This window comes from Amblyraja radiata, chromosome 18 (assembly GCF_010909765.2).
Source record: "Amblyraja radiata isolate CabotCenter1 chromosome 18, sAmbRad1.1.pri, whole genome shotgun sequence".
NCBI lineage: Eukaryota > Metazoa > Chordata > Chondrichthyes > Rajiformes > Rajidae > Amblyraja > Amblyraja radiata.
The window spans coordinates 25715279-25729236 of NC_045973.1; the positions used below are offsets into that span (position 1 = coordinate 25715279).

Sequence of the window (13958 nt, forward strand, 5' to 3'; positions counted from 1 at the left end):
CAGGAGGGAGGGGGAGTGGGGCAGGAGGGAGTGGAAGGGGGCAAGGGGAGGGGGCAGGAGGGAGGGGGAGAAGGGCAGGAGGCAAAGTAAGGGAAGAGAGAAAACAAGAGGGGGTGGAGGAAGTGACCATGAAGGGTGGGGGGCGAGAGAGAAAATGGAAGTAGCAGTGATGGGAGAGATCAAGAAAGTAGGGGGAATGGGAAGATGGAGGAAGTGGATGGGAGAGAGTGAGGGGTGTTGATGAAGAGTTTGTGAGAGAACATACAAAAAAGACAAACTAAAATCACACTTTTCATTGTTAAAACAGCCGCAGTAAGTTACCAATGCTCTTATTCAAAAGAACTTTAGAATCATTTCCCCAGTTGTACTATTTTTCATAGTCTCTGGTACACATCAGGAAGCTGGTGGCTGTGCCCAGGAATTCTGTGCCAGCGTGCCAATCCCCATGGAGCGTGGGTGTCCCTGGCCTCCAGCGTGTGTCCCTCCACCTCGAGTCTGTGCCTCGCAACATTTGATACCACAGACGAAAGCCACCGGAAGGAACGGAAATTTGCATTGAGCCCTTTTGCTCATTTCCCCAACACGTCGCCTTGTGGCTTTGTCAGCCATCTTTCCACAGAGATCTCAGATGCTCCCCAGCTGATTATTCCAGAAGGCTCTCAATCACCAAGAGTGGGGCCGTCACACCAGAATCCCCTCCAGTCCTCATCGGCCACATGACCTGTAGATATTAGGAACGCAATTCTCAACCGTCCATCCCAAGCTGGAGATGGCGGTCTAGATCCTGAAGTTCCCAACCCACAGTGGAGAACCTTCACCAAACGGGCCGAGTGATCTGGGAAGAAGCCGTGCCCCATAAGAGCCCGGTGGCTCCCACATCCCCAGAGCAGGGCTGGGGCCGGACAGACGTTCCACACACACCCTTTCTCTGTGCACATACCCACAGGGACAAGCAAAGAGTCTCAGATCCACAGGCCAGGGACACCAGGAGGGAATGCATGCAGCTTCAGAGACAAATAATGAGACAGGAGCCAAGCCTGCTGGAGTTTCGTTTTTAGTAAATTATAGCAAATACATTTTGATAACAAAATAGGAAAACAATTCAGTAAAAGGTAAATGGTCTTCGGAAAATTATATCGGAAAGGAAAACAAAATAGAATCAGCTTGTGATTCAGCAACCACTTCAGAAACACAAATTCTCCTGCCCCGCCAACCCAAGCCTGGAGGTGCAACGCAGGAATTGGGCAGCTACCTGTGATTGAGACTCCCCTCTGTCTTCCTTCTGAAGGCAGCTTGCAACTGCATCAAGGCACGACATAGGGCTCGACACCATGTTGCGGTGGCAGCTTTCACTCAGCTACATATAACCTGAAGCAACTGAGAGGCAGCTAGGTAAAAGGAATCCTTCAAATGTTGCTCATTATAGTTGCATTCTACTTTTGAGTGGGCAAACAAACTGCAAGGAAAGCCTAAAGGATCCAATTAGTCTGATTTTCTGAGCTCCACTGCCCACCCAGCAAGATGTGCAGGGGTTGTAGGGATAGACCCCAGCCTGTTGCAAGGACATCCCGTTTCCCTTCCAGTTGTATAAATCGACACATCACCGTTGCAAAAGGAACACACATTCATGCACGCACACACAAATACAGACATCCCAACATCACTGACAGATGCCAAATTAGATAGGTGAGTGGAGACCATTTTCATCAGTTTTGGACACCAATTCCCCAGGGGCCCCATGTGGGGGAGGGGGGTGGTGGGAGTATAGCTTCCATGCAAAGATAACACCAGTTATAAGAGCACGCAGAGGTCAGGAAATCACTCCAATCCACACTCATCCAGCAGACAGTCCGATTAATACAACCCCTCCTTGTCCCGTTGCCTTCTACGTCAGGGTCACCCCTCCTCTCAGCCCAGCTCTCTCTCTCTACCTCTCGCTCTCGCGGTGCCCCAAACTGCTCTGTCCAATGTGAGCCACATCCCAATGAGCAGTGGGGAACTGGCAAAAGGCTCAGCCCCCCAATGTTGGCCCGTTTAACTTGCAAACTTACAAACAAAAACAATTTTATTTTGCTTTTCGTTCCTCCAATGATTCAGGAAACATTATACAAATCAAAAAAGACCCTTTTTTGTTTATTTTATATAAAGCAGATGTAAAGAGAGATTTTTTTAAAAAGTAGCTGAAACAACGAATGCAAACAGGTGATCCCAGATAGATGCTGCTGGCAGAACAAACAGCACACCGGGGCTGCAGAATGTCTCCATTAATATGCACGTTGGTGACAGAATCGTTGTCTAAATACATTCCATTGCATCACCTTAAAAACACAATTCAGCAGCATCCTCGCACCACAATGGCATCCATGATACGAAGACACCACCACAAATTCTTCCCAACCGTCTCATACCTAGTGCCTCCGAGTCAGGCCCAGAAAAAGGGGTGGGAGTGGAGGCTGGGATGGAGGGGGAGGGAAGGTGGGGGTAAAGAAGGTGAGGAGGGGAGGGGATGGAGGGAAATAAATTAGTTTTATGAATTGAGGGGTTGTATTTTTTTGTCCAAAGTGCCAGGTCTCTTGCTGTGACATGCAGTTTATACAGAGTGCCCGTGAGCGGGACATTCAGTCTACCTCCTCCACGTTTCCATAGGCTGGGGCGCAGTGCTCCGTGGCGGGACGCGAGAACAGACCAGACACCGAGTCTGGCGTCAGCTGGGGAGCATCTTCGGGGTCCACACCTGCCCCCCGTGCTGCCTGACTAGAAGCCTGCAAATATATCAATCCCAAGATTTAGGACAAAAAGAGAGTACAACAGTGCTGTGCAACTCAAAATCGGCTGAAAAAGTCCAATAAAAATTTATTACTTTTGATTTTTGTATTTGGCTGCACCAGTATATTTTACGAATCATATTTAAACCTCAAGTGCCAATTAGTTATGTTCACTGACACTTGAGTGCAAGTACTGAAAATTGCAAATGAGATTTAAACTCTGCAGTTTTACAAGTTTAAAACACATTAACATTACAATATGGAAAAAAAATAATTAAATATACATTTAGCGGTGAGGCACCAATGTAACATCTAATGTTACACAATCCAAAGACAAAACACCACACTCATCCACACACACACGTTCGCGCACACATACACATGTCCACACACTCGTACACACACACACTCGTACACACACACTAGTACACACACACTCGTACACACACACACGTTCGCGCACACATGCACACACAGACTCGTACACACACACACACGTTCGCTCACACATACAGATGTCCACACACACTCGTACACACACACACACACACACACACACACACAGTAAGCCGCCTTTGCATGCAACATTTGAGATACAATGTTAGAAAAATCTTAAAAAGCAACAGGCCATGAATGTACAACAGTTTGTAATCCTAATCAAGCATTAGATTTGCAACATCCTGCAAAGATACAATCAACATATTTCATTGTTGGGGGATAACGTTGCTTGATAAAAGTTAGGCAGCCTCAGGCTGCACAACTGTGCATTTAATTAGTTCATTGTTGCTTGGATCATCAGAGATGGGTACTTCACTCTCATACCCCCACCCTGCCCCACTGCTCATTGCCTTGGCCTGGGAGGGGGGGAAAGGGAGATGGCCCTGATCTGCTACAGCAGTGGCCCACAAGCAGCAGACTGAGTCAGATTCACCCGCACCATTCTCCCCCCCCCCCCCCCCCCCCCCCCCAATCCTATGTACATCGGTGTCTTCAGCTGTGCGGATACAGTTCGGGTTGTGAGGGCGTTTTGTGTCCTGATGCAGTGGTAGTAAAACCAAAACAATTCACTGCTCAAAAATAGGTGTGCTTCAGAGAGAAAAATCACGTTGCTTTCAAGGGTTTATTAACTAATTCTTAAAATGTAAACTATCCATAATTAAAGCAATAAGATCAAACAATAGGCAGAGGTCAAAGACTACCAGTATTAAATTTTTATTTTTATTTTAAGAACCACAATAAAACTAGTTGTAATGAGTAGTAAAGATGCCATCGTCCGACATTGACTGGCTCAAGACGGAACATGTAGTCTTTGCAATGCCCTTTAAAAAAAATAACAACTTGTGGGAAAATCAGGCAGCAGAGATAAAGCGAGCCCGTGACGCAGGGCAAGACCATCACGGGTATGGGAAGGGGAATGGCTTGACCAAGGGTGTAAGAGAGACAGAGTGAGGGGCTGGTATGCAGTTGTGACCAACTACTGCCGCCCCCTGCTGCAGGTCCTAAATGAGCAATGGGTACAGGACATTTACAAAGAGAGCTAGTATTGCAGCGAAAGTGCTGAGGACAAAATATCGGATGCAGTCTTGGTCTGAGTAGTCTGTGAGCAGAGTTCCTGAGAGGTCCTCGTTCTTGCGAGACTGCAGGGGCCTAAGTCCCTGATTATGCCTGTTTGCTGTGCGTGGTGCCTCTTCCCCAGTATCTTCTGCCTCCAACTCCTGCCATATGAGAGACGCCTGCGATTTGTGGAAACTCCCGTCAGCCTCTCAAAAGAACATCGTAATACAGGCCTTCTCTAACTCAAGTCCCCCAAAACAACAACATAGCCACCTTTGGGCACAGTAAACCAGGAATGTGCAAGAGTTCTGTGGCAAGCCTGATGGGAATGCACGGGGTATAAAGGCAGGCCCTGCACTTGGCTGGGGAGAATTAACGTTAGAGATAAACAGAGAGAAAAAAAGATTTAGAAAGGAACAGTTTTTCCTTTACGAGGGAGAAACAAACACCTAATGTAATAGGGCAACAGATAAATGGGTCCAAGGTTTCAGACCCAGTTAGAGAACAGCTCTAAGCCAGAGTGGGTCATCGATCAGGAGCAGAAAGGTAGATTTATTCACCATTTTGTTGTAATTCAGCACACCACAGGAGGGAGTGGATAGCAGTGAAGTATGTGTGCTGTTCCACAGGTTAAAAATCACCCGCCATTTCTGTTCCCAACCACTGTCCGCGTGCTGGTGAATGGTTACTCCAGTGTTGGCCGAGTCCTGGACTGGTCAGAGTTTATGGGTCCGTTATAACCAGTGAGGGGTGTGGGTCAGAGCGAGGGATGAAATTTCCCATAAAGGCACTCGTTTCCAACATGTTATATTGACTACAATCAAATGGGGTGGGGGTGGGGGTGGGGGCACTCTTTTTTTAAAGACCCGTCAGTTGCAATAGAACGTTTTGCACATTCCAAGAGGCCAATGATAACCCAGGTTAATATCGTAGTACAGGCTCGCCTGAGGGTAAGTGGAGTTGAAGCACCCATTAGTTTGGACATCCTGCACTCTGGCCATGCAGGATGGCATTTGCAACAATTCAATTTGATATTTTAACCCTCAACCCACCTACAACTTTAAACCAGCACAACTCTCAGGTTAGCCTGCCTTATGTTATCAGACTGCAACAAATAAGGGTGTAAACATAACTAGAATGTTATTAAATATACACAATCTCGTTTCAATAAAACTAACACAAACCATGTAAAGCATTCAGCCTGTGTTTAAAACACTGTTGCGGGATGTTCTGTTTATCTTCTAATCTCAGAGATACATTGGAAAAGGCAACAAGGGTGGTCAGATTATCACAGGGTGGTAACATGTAGAAGGGGGAAAATTGTGCCCCATTAATGTTCTCCATGGGGAAACTGTGCAGGAGAACTCTTGGTGAGGAGGGAATGGACACTGAATGTGATGCTGCCTTGTTCAATAACTATCCAACGTTGGAGAAAAGTACAAAGCTGGATACGGTGCTGGAAATCACCCTTGGGATTTCCCCAAACTTCTCGCCACCTCCATGGAGAGAGGAAAAGAGGAGGAAAAATATCCCACACAGGGAATAGGCAGGATGGAGAGCAGCAAGAGCAGACAGATGGAGCAGTGCTACAGGGAGATTTGAGAAACAAACCCACTGAAAGCAACCAACAGCAGGAGGCCTGCAGGGACCGAGGCTAAATTAAGAAAGGTCACCTTTGAGCTCTTAATCTTACTAAGGCCATGAACATGAAGGTCTCCAGGAGACTGTTACACAAAACAATTGTTTAAATATTTTGCTTTAAAGGAACAGGCTTACAGATGCAGATATTCACGGGATAAAACTAAAGGCTTCAGTAAACTGATTAGTAAAACCCATGAGTTTCCCCCAATATGCAGAGACTAGAACAAGCAGAGGTCTCTGGCCCACCACAACAGCAGGCACTAAGCGAGAGAAAGGGCTCTAAACACCAAGTGCAAAGCAGTGGGATCGTTTGCTTTTGGCCCACTGATCACTGGGAGACAAAGTGATTCCTTCGGCTTTACTAATCTGACCAAGAGCAGAGCAATCTCCGAAATGCTCCCAGTTCACTGGAACGCAGTGACAGCGTGGGCCCACTTCAGCCAAGTGCCACTCCTTCACAAGCAGCCTGCCTGCCTGCCCTGAATCACAGCTCAGGAACCACAGTACCATCATTGGCATCAGGGAGGGCAGCACCATTTGCAATACTTGTTCTACCCAATTTCCGTCACCCCATATCCAAAAAGCCCCTTGGCACTACTCCCTGTTTTTTTAGCCAAATGATTAGCCATGTGTCTGTAGCTGTTTTATTCCATGGATTTCTCTCTATGTGGCACATCACCAAATAGCCTTTGGAACTTCATCAATCCTCTTCAAACTCCATCAATCTACTTCAAACAAACTCTCATTCATTTGACAGACTCGCCTTTAACAACATGCTGGATGCCTCCACAGTTGACCAAGTGACTGCTTTCTCTGCTTCTCGAACCTTCTACACCAGAGGTTTGAGAGTCAAGAGTGTTTTATTGTCATATGTCCCAAACAGAACAAAGACATTATTACTTGCAGCAGCACAACAGAATATGTAAACTGACAGGTCTGAAGGTCATGAGATTATTCCAACCCTAATGCTTGAACAGGATGCAACATTTGCAGGGTTCTAATTCTTATTTTTGGATCATTCCCCTGAACCCAAACCCTGTTTGGAAAATTATGGCCAGGGCCTCTACAATTTCTTTCTACATCTCCCTCAGCAATCGAGGCTCATTCCATCCAGCTCCTGGACAAAGGACCATTTGAAGTACAACCAGCTTTTCCACTTCCAACTCTACACATCCCTTATGACTACATTCAATGCCTCAGCGGCAACTTCCCTCTTGCTCTCTCATCTCCCCCACTTCTCCTACAACCTACTTCACGATTTTGTACCCGTGGAATATTTTTGGATTCTCTTTTACGTTTTACTGCGACTCTCTCTCTCTCTCTCTCGTCCTTTTCCACATCTCCTCTGACCTTTCTACAATAATGAGACAAAGTCTTCCGCAGCTACCAAGGATAATGAGTCAACAAGGAAATACCATTGCCTGCTGCTTGTGGCCACCACGCCAAAGGCCTCTTTCAGCCTCTGCAAATTCATCGTAGCTGTGTGTGAAAATCAAAATTCCTAAGAAACCTTTAAGCCCTGCTAAGGATGTGTAGCATGGGTCCTAATCCAGTCATGGCCTGTGTGTAGTCAGGTAGTGTTGCTGCCTCACTGCACCAACAAACTGGGTTCGACACTGACCCTTGGTGTCGTGTGTATGAAGTACACACGCTCTCTTGCGTCTGTGCGTTTCCCCCGGATACTCTAGTTTCCACACATATTCCAAAGATGTGCGAGTTATTAGGTTAATTGCTGCTGTAAACTATCCCTTGTGTAGAAGAATTAAGGGGGAGCCAGGAGAGAGAATAAGTCACAGAGAAATGGGAGAGTTGAGGCCAACACAAGTCATCCATGATTATACCGAATAGCCAAGCGGGATCAAGGTCCTGGCGGTCCACTCCTGCTCCTATATTTTGTGTACAAATGGGGGAAAGGAGTTCAAGGGATTTCTCCAAGAGCCAGCATAGACCCGATGGGCAGAGTGGCCCTCCTGTGCCATGAAACAATGGGTGATGAGATAAAGCTAGAATTTGCACGGAGCTGGTGCTAGGAGTAGACACAATGTCCACGGTTGAGGCGGGACATCAAGATGTGATGCAGCTAGAACTTCAGAACAGGAGATAGCTGCTCAGCTGGGAGGCTGGCCAAGTTTCCGTACAAAATCTTTAAGTTTGATTTTTATTTGTAACGACTCAAGGACAAGGTCATATTGGGGGTTTTATTCAGGGATATTCAAAGTAACAAGTGTTGAATCTAAGGAGGCAAAAAGTAAAGAAAATCACGAAAATGAAACAATTTCTGAGCACGTGATACCCAAGTTCAAGTTTCAATCTGTTACATTTTCTGATCTGCAACACATTTGGAAATATGACTTTTTAATCAGCTCTGCTAAACTGGCAAAATTGGCTTGTGATCTCAGAATAATGTTGCTTATTTACACATTCCTCTCCTAAATAAACTGTACAATCAATAGGCTGTATTGTTCAACAATACTCCTGCTTGGCACAGCTAGTTGGTGAATTAAAATAGCAATTGCAACCACAGAATCCTGTTCAATTTGCTTTTAAAAACCCTCAAACAATCATGGAAAATGATTCAAATAGTGAAAATTTACTTCAATGTACTAAAAAGGGTAACTATTTCATACTCATACACCACGGAAACTGGCCTTAAATGACAACGTCCGTGCCAAACAAGATGCCCCATCTAAGCCCATTACATATCCCTCAAAACTGTTGATATCCATGCACCCGTCCAAACTTATTTTAAATGTTGTTATAGTTCCTGCATCAACTACTTCTGACAGCTCGTCCCATAGACCTCTGAGTGGAAAAAGTAGCCTCTCAGTATCCTATTAAATCTTTCCCCTCTCACCTTAAACCTATGTCCACTGGTTCTTGATTCCTTTACTCGTGGTTAAAGACTCTGTGCATTCACCCACTCTATTCCCCTCATCATCCTAAACCTCCAAGATCATCCCTCAGCGCTCCAGGGAGTAAAGCCCTAGCCTGCCCAACCGCTCCATATAGTTCAGGCCCTTGAGTTCTAGCAACATGTTTTTAAGTCTTCTCATCACTCTTTCCAGTTTAATTGCACCTTTCCTATATCTGGGTGACCAAAACTGAGCACAGTACTCCAAGTGTGGCCTCACCAACATCTTGTATAACATTTCCGGTCCCATCAGAAATGTAATGGTTAAATAGTGTCTCCACCAGACAATCCTAGCAGCATAGTGAAGTTTAACACGTGGCTAAACCAAGCACGAGAGAGAAAAGCAAAGCAGCCACAGTGGTTAGGCTAGCTGAAGTGCTGGTGGAAGTCGGTCTGGCCACCCCCGATGTGCTCAGGAAACAAAATAGCTTTATCCACCAATCTACCAAAATAGCTGACCATCAATCACCCGTTCATACTAGTTCAATGTTATCTCATTTTCACATACTGGAGACAATTTTACAGCACCCGATTAACCTACAAACCCACAAGTCTTTGGGATGTGGGAGAGAATCCTCGCAGTCCCAGGGAGAATGTGCAAACTCCACGCCGAAGGTTACGATTGAACCCGGATCGGTAGCTCTGCAAGGCAGAAGCTCTACCAGCTGAACCACTGCACCTTGATCCAGTAATTCGTGCTCAGTGTGCATGTGTGGGCATGGAATGAGAAAGACCAGGGTGGCAGCATCTGCCATCTTGTTACATCTGTGAACAGCCATGCCATCCGAGGATACCACAGGAGGATGAGGGATAAGTACATTGAGATTGCAACTCTCAAGCAAGGTGACACCAGCAAGAAATACAGTACGTTTCTTCAGAACAATGTGTTCATGGTGACAAATCCAGCTGACTTGGCAGCTTCAGAAGCAGAGCGAGTAACCTTGAACAAAGATACGTGACAGAGTAACACATCCCAATCAACTTTTACTGCACACAGAGTGGCCAAGGAGGAAAGTTTATTGCGGCACGCGGTTTAAGGAGAGTTATTGTTCAGTGGCCTGTGTGGTACATAACATTAACAAGTAAGTCTATGGAAAGGGCAAATCAGAGGGCTGCACTTTCCTGTATATGCTGGAGAGAGCGTGGTAAGATCTGTCAGCCTCGGGTTAGGCAACAAAAGCAATACATCGCATCAGTCACAACAGACTGCAGAGCAGGGGAGACGGACATCCCGGCCCTTCTACAAACCTGCGAGGCCGCTCCATCCGCTTCGGCCGTGCACTCCGCTCCACGTGCTGCACCTCTTGTCCGCGACGGTCTCACCACGGGAGAGTTTCGGCGGCGGTAAAAAAGCACATATGCGTGCCGTGCAACCACATGGCTCTCGTCGACCGTTGTAACGGTGCTGTCGTCAAAGAGACGCCAACCTGCGTGGGAAGAGCGGAAAAGCAAAGCACAAACTTAGCTCACAGCTTGGAAGCGACATGGACCAAGATACAGTGAACAGCTTTCTTTTGAATGCTCTCCTAACAAATCAGATATACCATACCTAGATACAATCAGGTCAAATTCAAGTACAACAGGTAGAGCAATGTACAGAGTGCAGTTTATTGTCCTTGGCAATATCATTTTCCCTATCCACATAGCTAGAGCCAAAACAGGGAGGAAATAGAGGGAGATGCTGTGCATGTGGTGGAGATTCTTCTGCCATTACTCAATACAGTTTTGGAAATGAGATTAAGCAGTAGCTGACTCAGCATACTGAAATGAACTACTCCAAATGATGTTTCCATTTCACTCAGAGTAGCAAGCTGAGGAAAGTTGCAACTCACACACAGAGAGAGGTGAATTGTTACCCAGGGACATTTTGCACAAGGGAATAAATGCACTAGAAAACAGCATCACACTAGTGCATCTGTTGTTACTAAATTAATACTCAGAAGTCTGGACAATTGATCCACAAGTTAAGTTCCACCCTAATTGCAAAATCTGGGTAGTTAAATGAAACTGCAACGTATACTGTATATACACAGTGCCCTCCATAAGGTTTGGGACAAAGACCCATCATTTATTTATTAGCCTCTGTATTCCACAATTTGAGATTTGTAATAGAAAAAAAAAAAATCACATGTGGTTAAAGTGCATATTGTCAGGTTTTAATAATGGGCATTTTTATACATTTTGGTTTCTCCATGTAGAAATTACAGCAGTGTTTGCACATAGTCTCCCCATTTCAGGGCACCATAATGTTTAGGACACAGCAATGTCATGTAAATGAAAGTAGTCATGTTTAGTATTTTGTTGCATATCCTTTGCATGCAATGACTGCTTGAAGTCTGCGATTCATGGACATCACCAGTTGCTGGGTGTCTTCTCTGGTGATGCTCTGCAGGCCTGTATTGCAGCCATCTGTAACTTATGTTTAAGAAGGAACTGCAGATGCTGGAAAATCAAAGGTAGATAAAAGTGCTGGAGAAACTCAGCGGGTGCGGTAGCATCTATGGAGCGAAGGAAATAGGTAACGTTTCGGGCCGAAACCCTTCTTCATACCATCTTCTTCAGCATCTTTAGCTTATGCTTGTTTTGGGGGCTAGTCCTCTTCAGTTTTCTCTTCAGCATATAAAAGGCATGCTCAATTGGGTTCAGATCGGGCGATTTACTTGGCCACTCAAGAATTGGCCATTTTTTAGCTTTGAAAAACGCTTTTTTGCTTTAGCAGTATGTTTGGGATCATTGTCTTGTTGTAGAATGAACCGCCGGCCAATGAATTTTGAGGCATTTGTTTGAACTTGAGCAGATAGGATGTGTCTATACACTTCAGAATTCATTATGCTACTCCCATCAGCAGTTGTATCATCAATGACGATAAGTGAGCCAGTACCTTCAGCAGCCATACATGCCCAGGCCATAACACCCCCACCACTGTGTTTCACAGATGAGGTGGTATGCTTTGGATCTTGGGCAGTTCCTTCTCTCCTCCATACTTTGCTCTTGTCATCACTCTGATATGTTAATCTACACCTCATCTGTCCACAAGAATTTTTTCCAGAACTGTGGTTGCTCTTTTAAGTACTTCTTGGCAAACTGTAACCTGGCCATCATATTTTTGCGGCTAACCAGTGGTTTGCATCTTGCAGTGTAGCCTCTGTATTTCTGTTCATGAAGTCTTCTACGGACAGTGCTCATTGACAAATCCACATCCGACTCCTGAAGAGTGTTTCTGATCTGTCGGACAGGTGTTTGGGGATTTTTCTTTATTATAGAGAAAATTCTTCTGTCATCAGCTGTGGAGGTCTTCCTTGGACTGCCAGTCCCTTTGCGATTACTAAGCTCACCAGTGCTCTCTTTCTTCTTAATGATGTTCCAAACAGTTGATTTTGGTAAGCCTAAGGTTTGGCTGATGTTAGGGACACCTGCAACAGATGTAATCAATCTCCTGCCAACCATAGCCATATGTTTTGGTCTTGCCCTAAGCTAGCAGCATTTTGGAGGAGTGTTTTCGACTTGATAAGCAGAGCCTACGGCCAGACTATTCATCCAAACCCACTGTCAGCCATTTTCGGTACCCCTCCCAACACCAACCTCTCTGTTGCGGTGAAACGGGTTCTAGCTTTTACAACCTTGTTAGCTCGGAGACTGATCTTGCTTAACTGGAGGCGCACCTGTCCCCCGACACACACCAGCTGGATTAAGGAGGTGCTTTACAATTTAAAGCTTGAAAAACTTAGGTTCTCTCTCAAAGGCTCTACCAAGACATTCCTAGATACATGGAACCCTTTCTTGGAACTTGTTAACTCTCTCAACTTGTCCCCAGACTCGGACTGAGTGCTCTCCACCATTGTTCTGCTCTACTGCAGCTGCTCTCCCCTTAACCCCCCCTCCCCACACTTATTTATTTATTTATTTACTTATTTACTGTTATTAGTGACCCCCCCTTTTTTTTCCCTTCTTTTTTTTTTAGTACTTTTTGTTTTGTTTATCTTACCATATTTGTGTAGATGTGTATGTATGTGAGTGTTGTTTGTCCCCGTTTGGTTCCGACCTGATTCGGGTGGGTTGAAGGTGGGTAAGGGTAAGGGCTTTGAGGGTCGCTTACATACTGTTGCATAATTATGCCTTGACTGTCACTGTCTGTTATCATTGTATGTACGCAAATTGCTGTGAAATTCAAATAAAAAGATTTAAATCAGGTTTGGCTGATGTCTCTAACAGTTTTATTCTTGTTTCTCATTCTCATAATGGCATTGTTGACTTTCATTGGCACAACTTTGGTCCTCATGTTGATAAACAGCAATAAAAGTTTCCAAAGGTGATGGAAAGACTGGTGGAAAGACTAGATGCTGAGAGCTCTCTGATGCCTGCATTGAGGCAATTAAATCCACCTGAGAAATGACAAACGCCTGTGAAGCCACGTGTCCCAAACATTATGGTGCCTTAAAATGGGGGGGGGTCTATGTATAAACACTGCTGTAATTTCTACATGGTGAAACCAAAATGTATAAAAATACCCTTTAATAAAATCTGACAATCTGCACTTTAACCACATGTGATTTTTTTCTATTACAAATCTCAAATTGTGGAGTACAGAGGCAAATAAATAAATGATGGGTCTTTGTCCCAAACATTATGAAGGGCACTGTATACACATACACACATTCTATAAAACAATATTATTATTGGCAACCAGACATCGTAGATTGCTGCAACATCCATCTGGTTTGTTACTCATCCTTAAGTGATGGAAAACCATTGCTCCATACATCCAAGCCGACATGGGACTCGATGTATGGTTAACTCTTGACTGCCTCTGACACTGCCGAGTGAGCATCGTAATTCACGGGACAATTAGGGACAAACAACTAGTGATGGCTTTCCCAGCGACAGCCAGATCCACCAATGAATGAAACAAATGTGCTCTAGGTTTAAAAAAACTCATGGGAAATGAAGAGAAACCGGCTCCTTTTATTTTCAACCACTGTTTCTCTGGACCTTGTTGGGTAAAGCTCAGAGACAAGGGGTATCCAGTTCTGTGATTGCACTAGAATTTCCAGTGATTCTGTCCCAGGAAGTGTGGGGACAATTGCTGA

The 13958-nt window shown here is 45.1% G+C and overlaps 1 protein-coding gene across 3 annotated transcripts in view; it reads right to left on the reverse strand.

Annotated features, from left to right (window-relative positions):
- Nucleotides 1-1038: 1038 nt before the first annotated feature.
- The window catches only part of usp19 (ubiquitin specific peptidase 19), a 90678-nt gene continuing 77758 nt past the window's right edge, over nt 1039-13958 (reverse strand). For 2 of the 3 annotated variants that reach the window (XM_033036936.1, XM_033036935.1), the window contains exons 24-25: nt 10120-10298; nt 3960-4498 (exon numbers count right to left, since the gene is read on the reverse strand). In XM_033036936.1, coding sequence (XP_032892827.1) covers nt 4265-4498; nt 10120-10298 — 413 coding nt within the window. In that variant the 3' untranslated portion in view covers nt 3960-4264. Of the gene's footprint in view, nt 2763-3959; nt 4499-10119; nt 10299-13958 lie in introns of those variants that run through there. The other variant, XM_033036937.1, reaches the window with a different exon arrangement.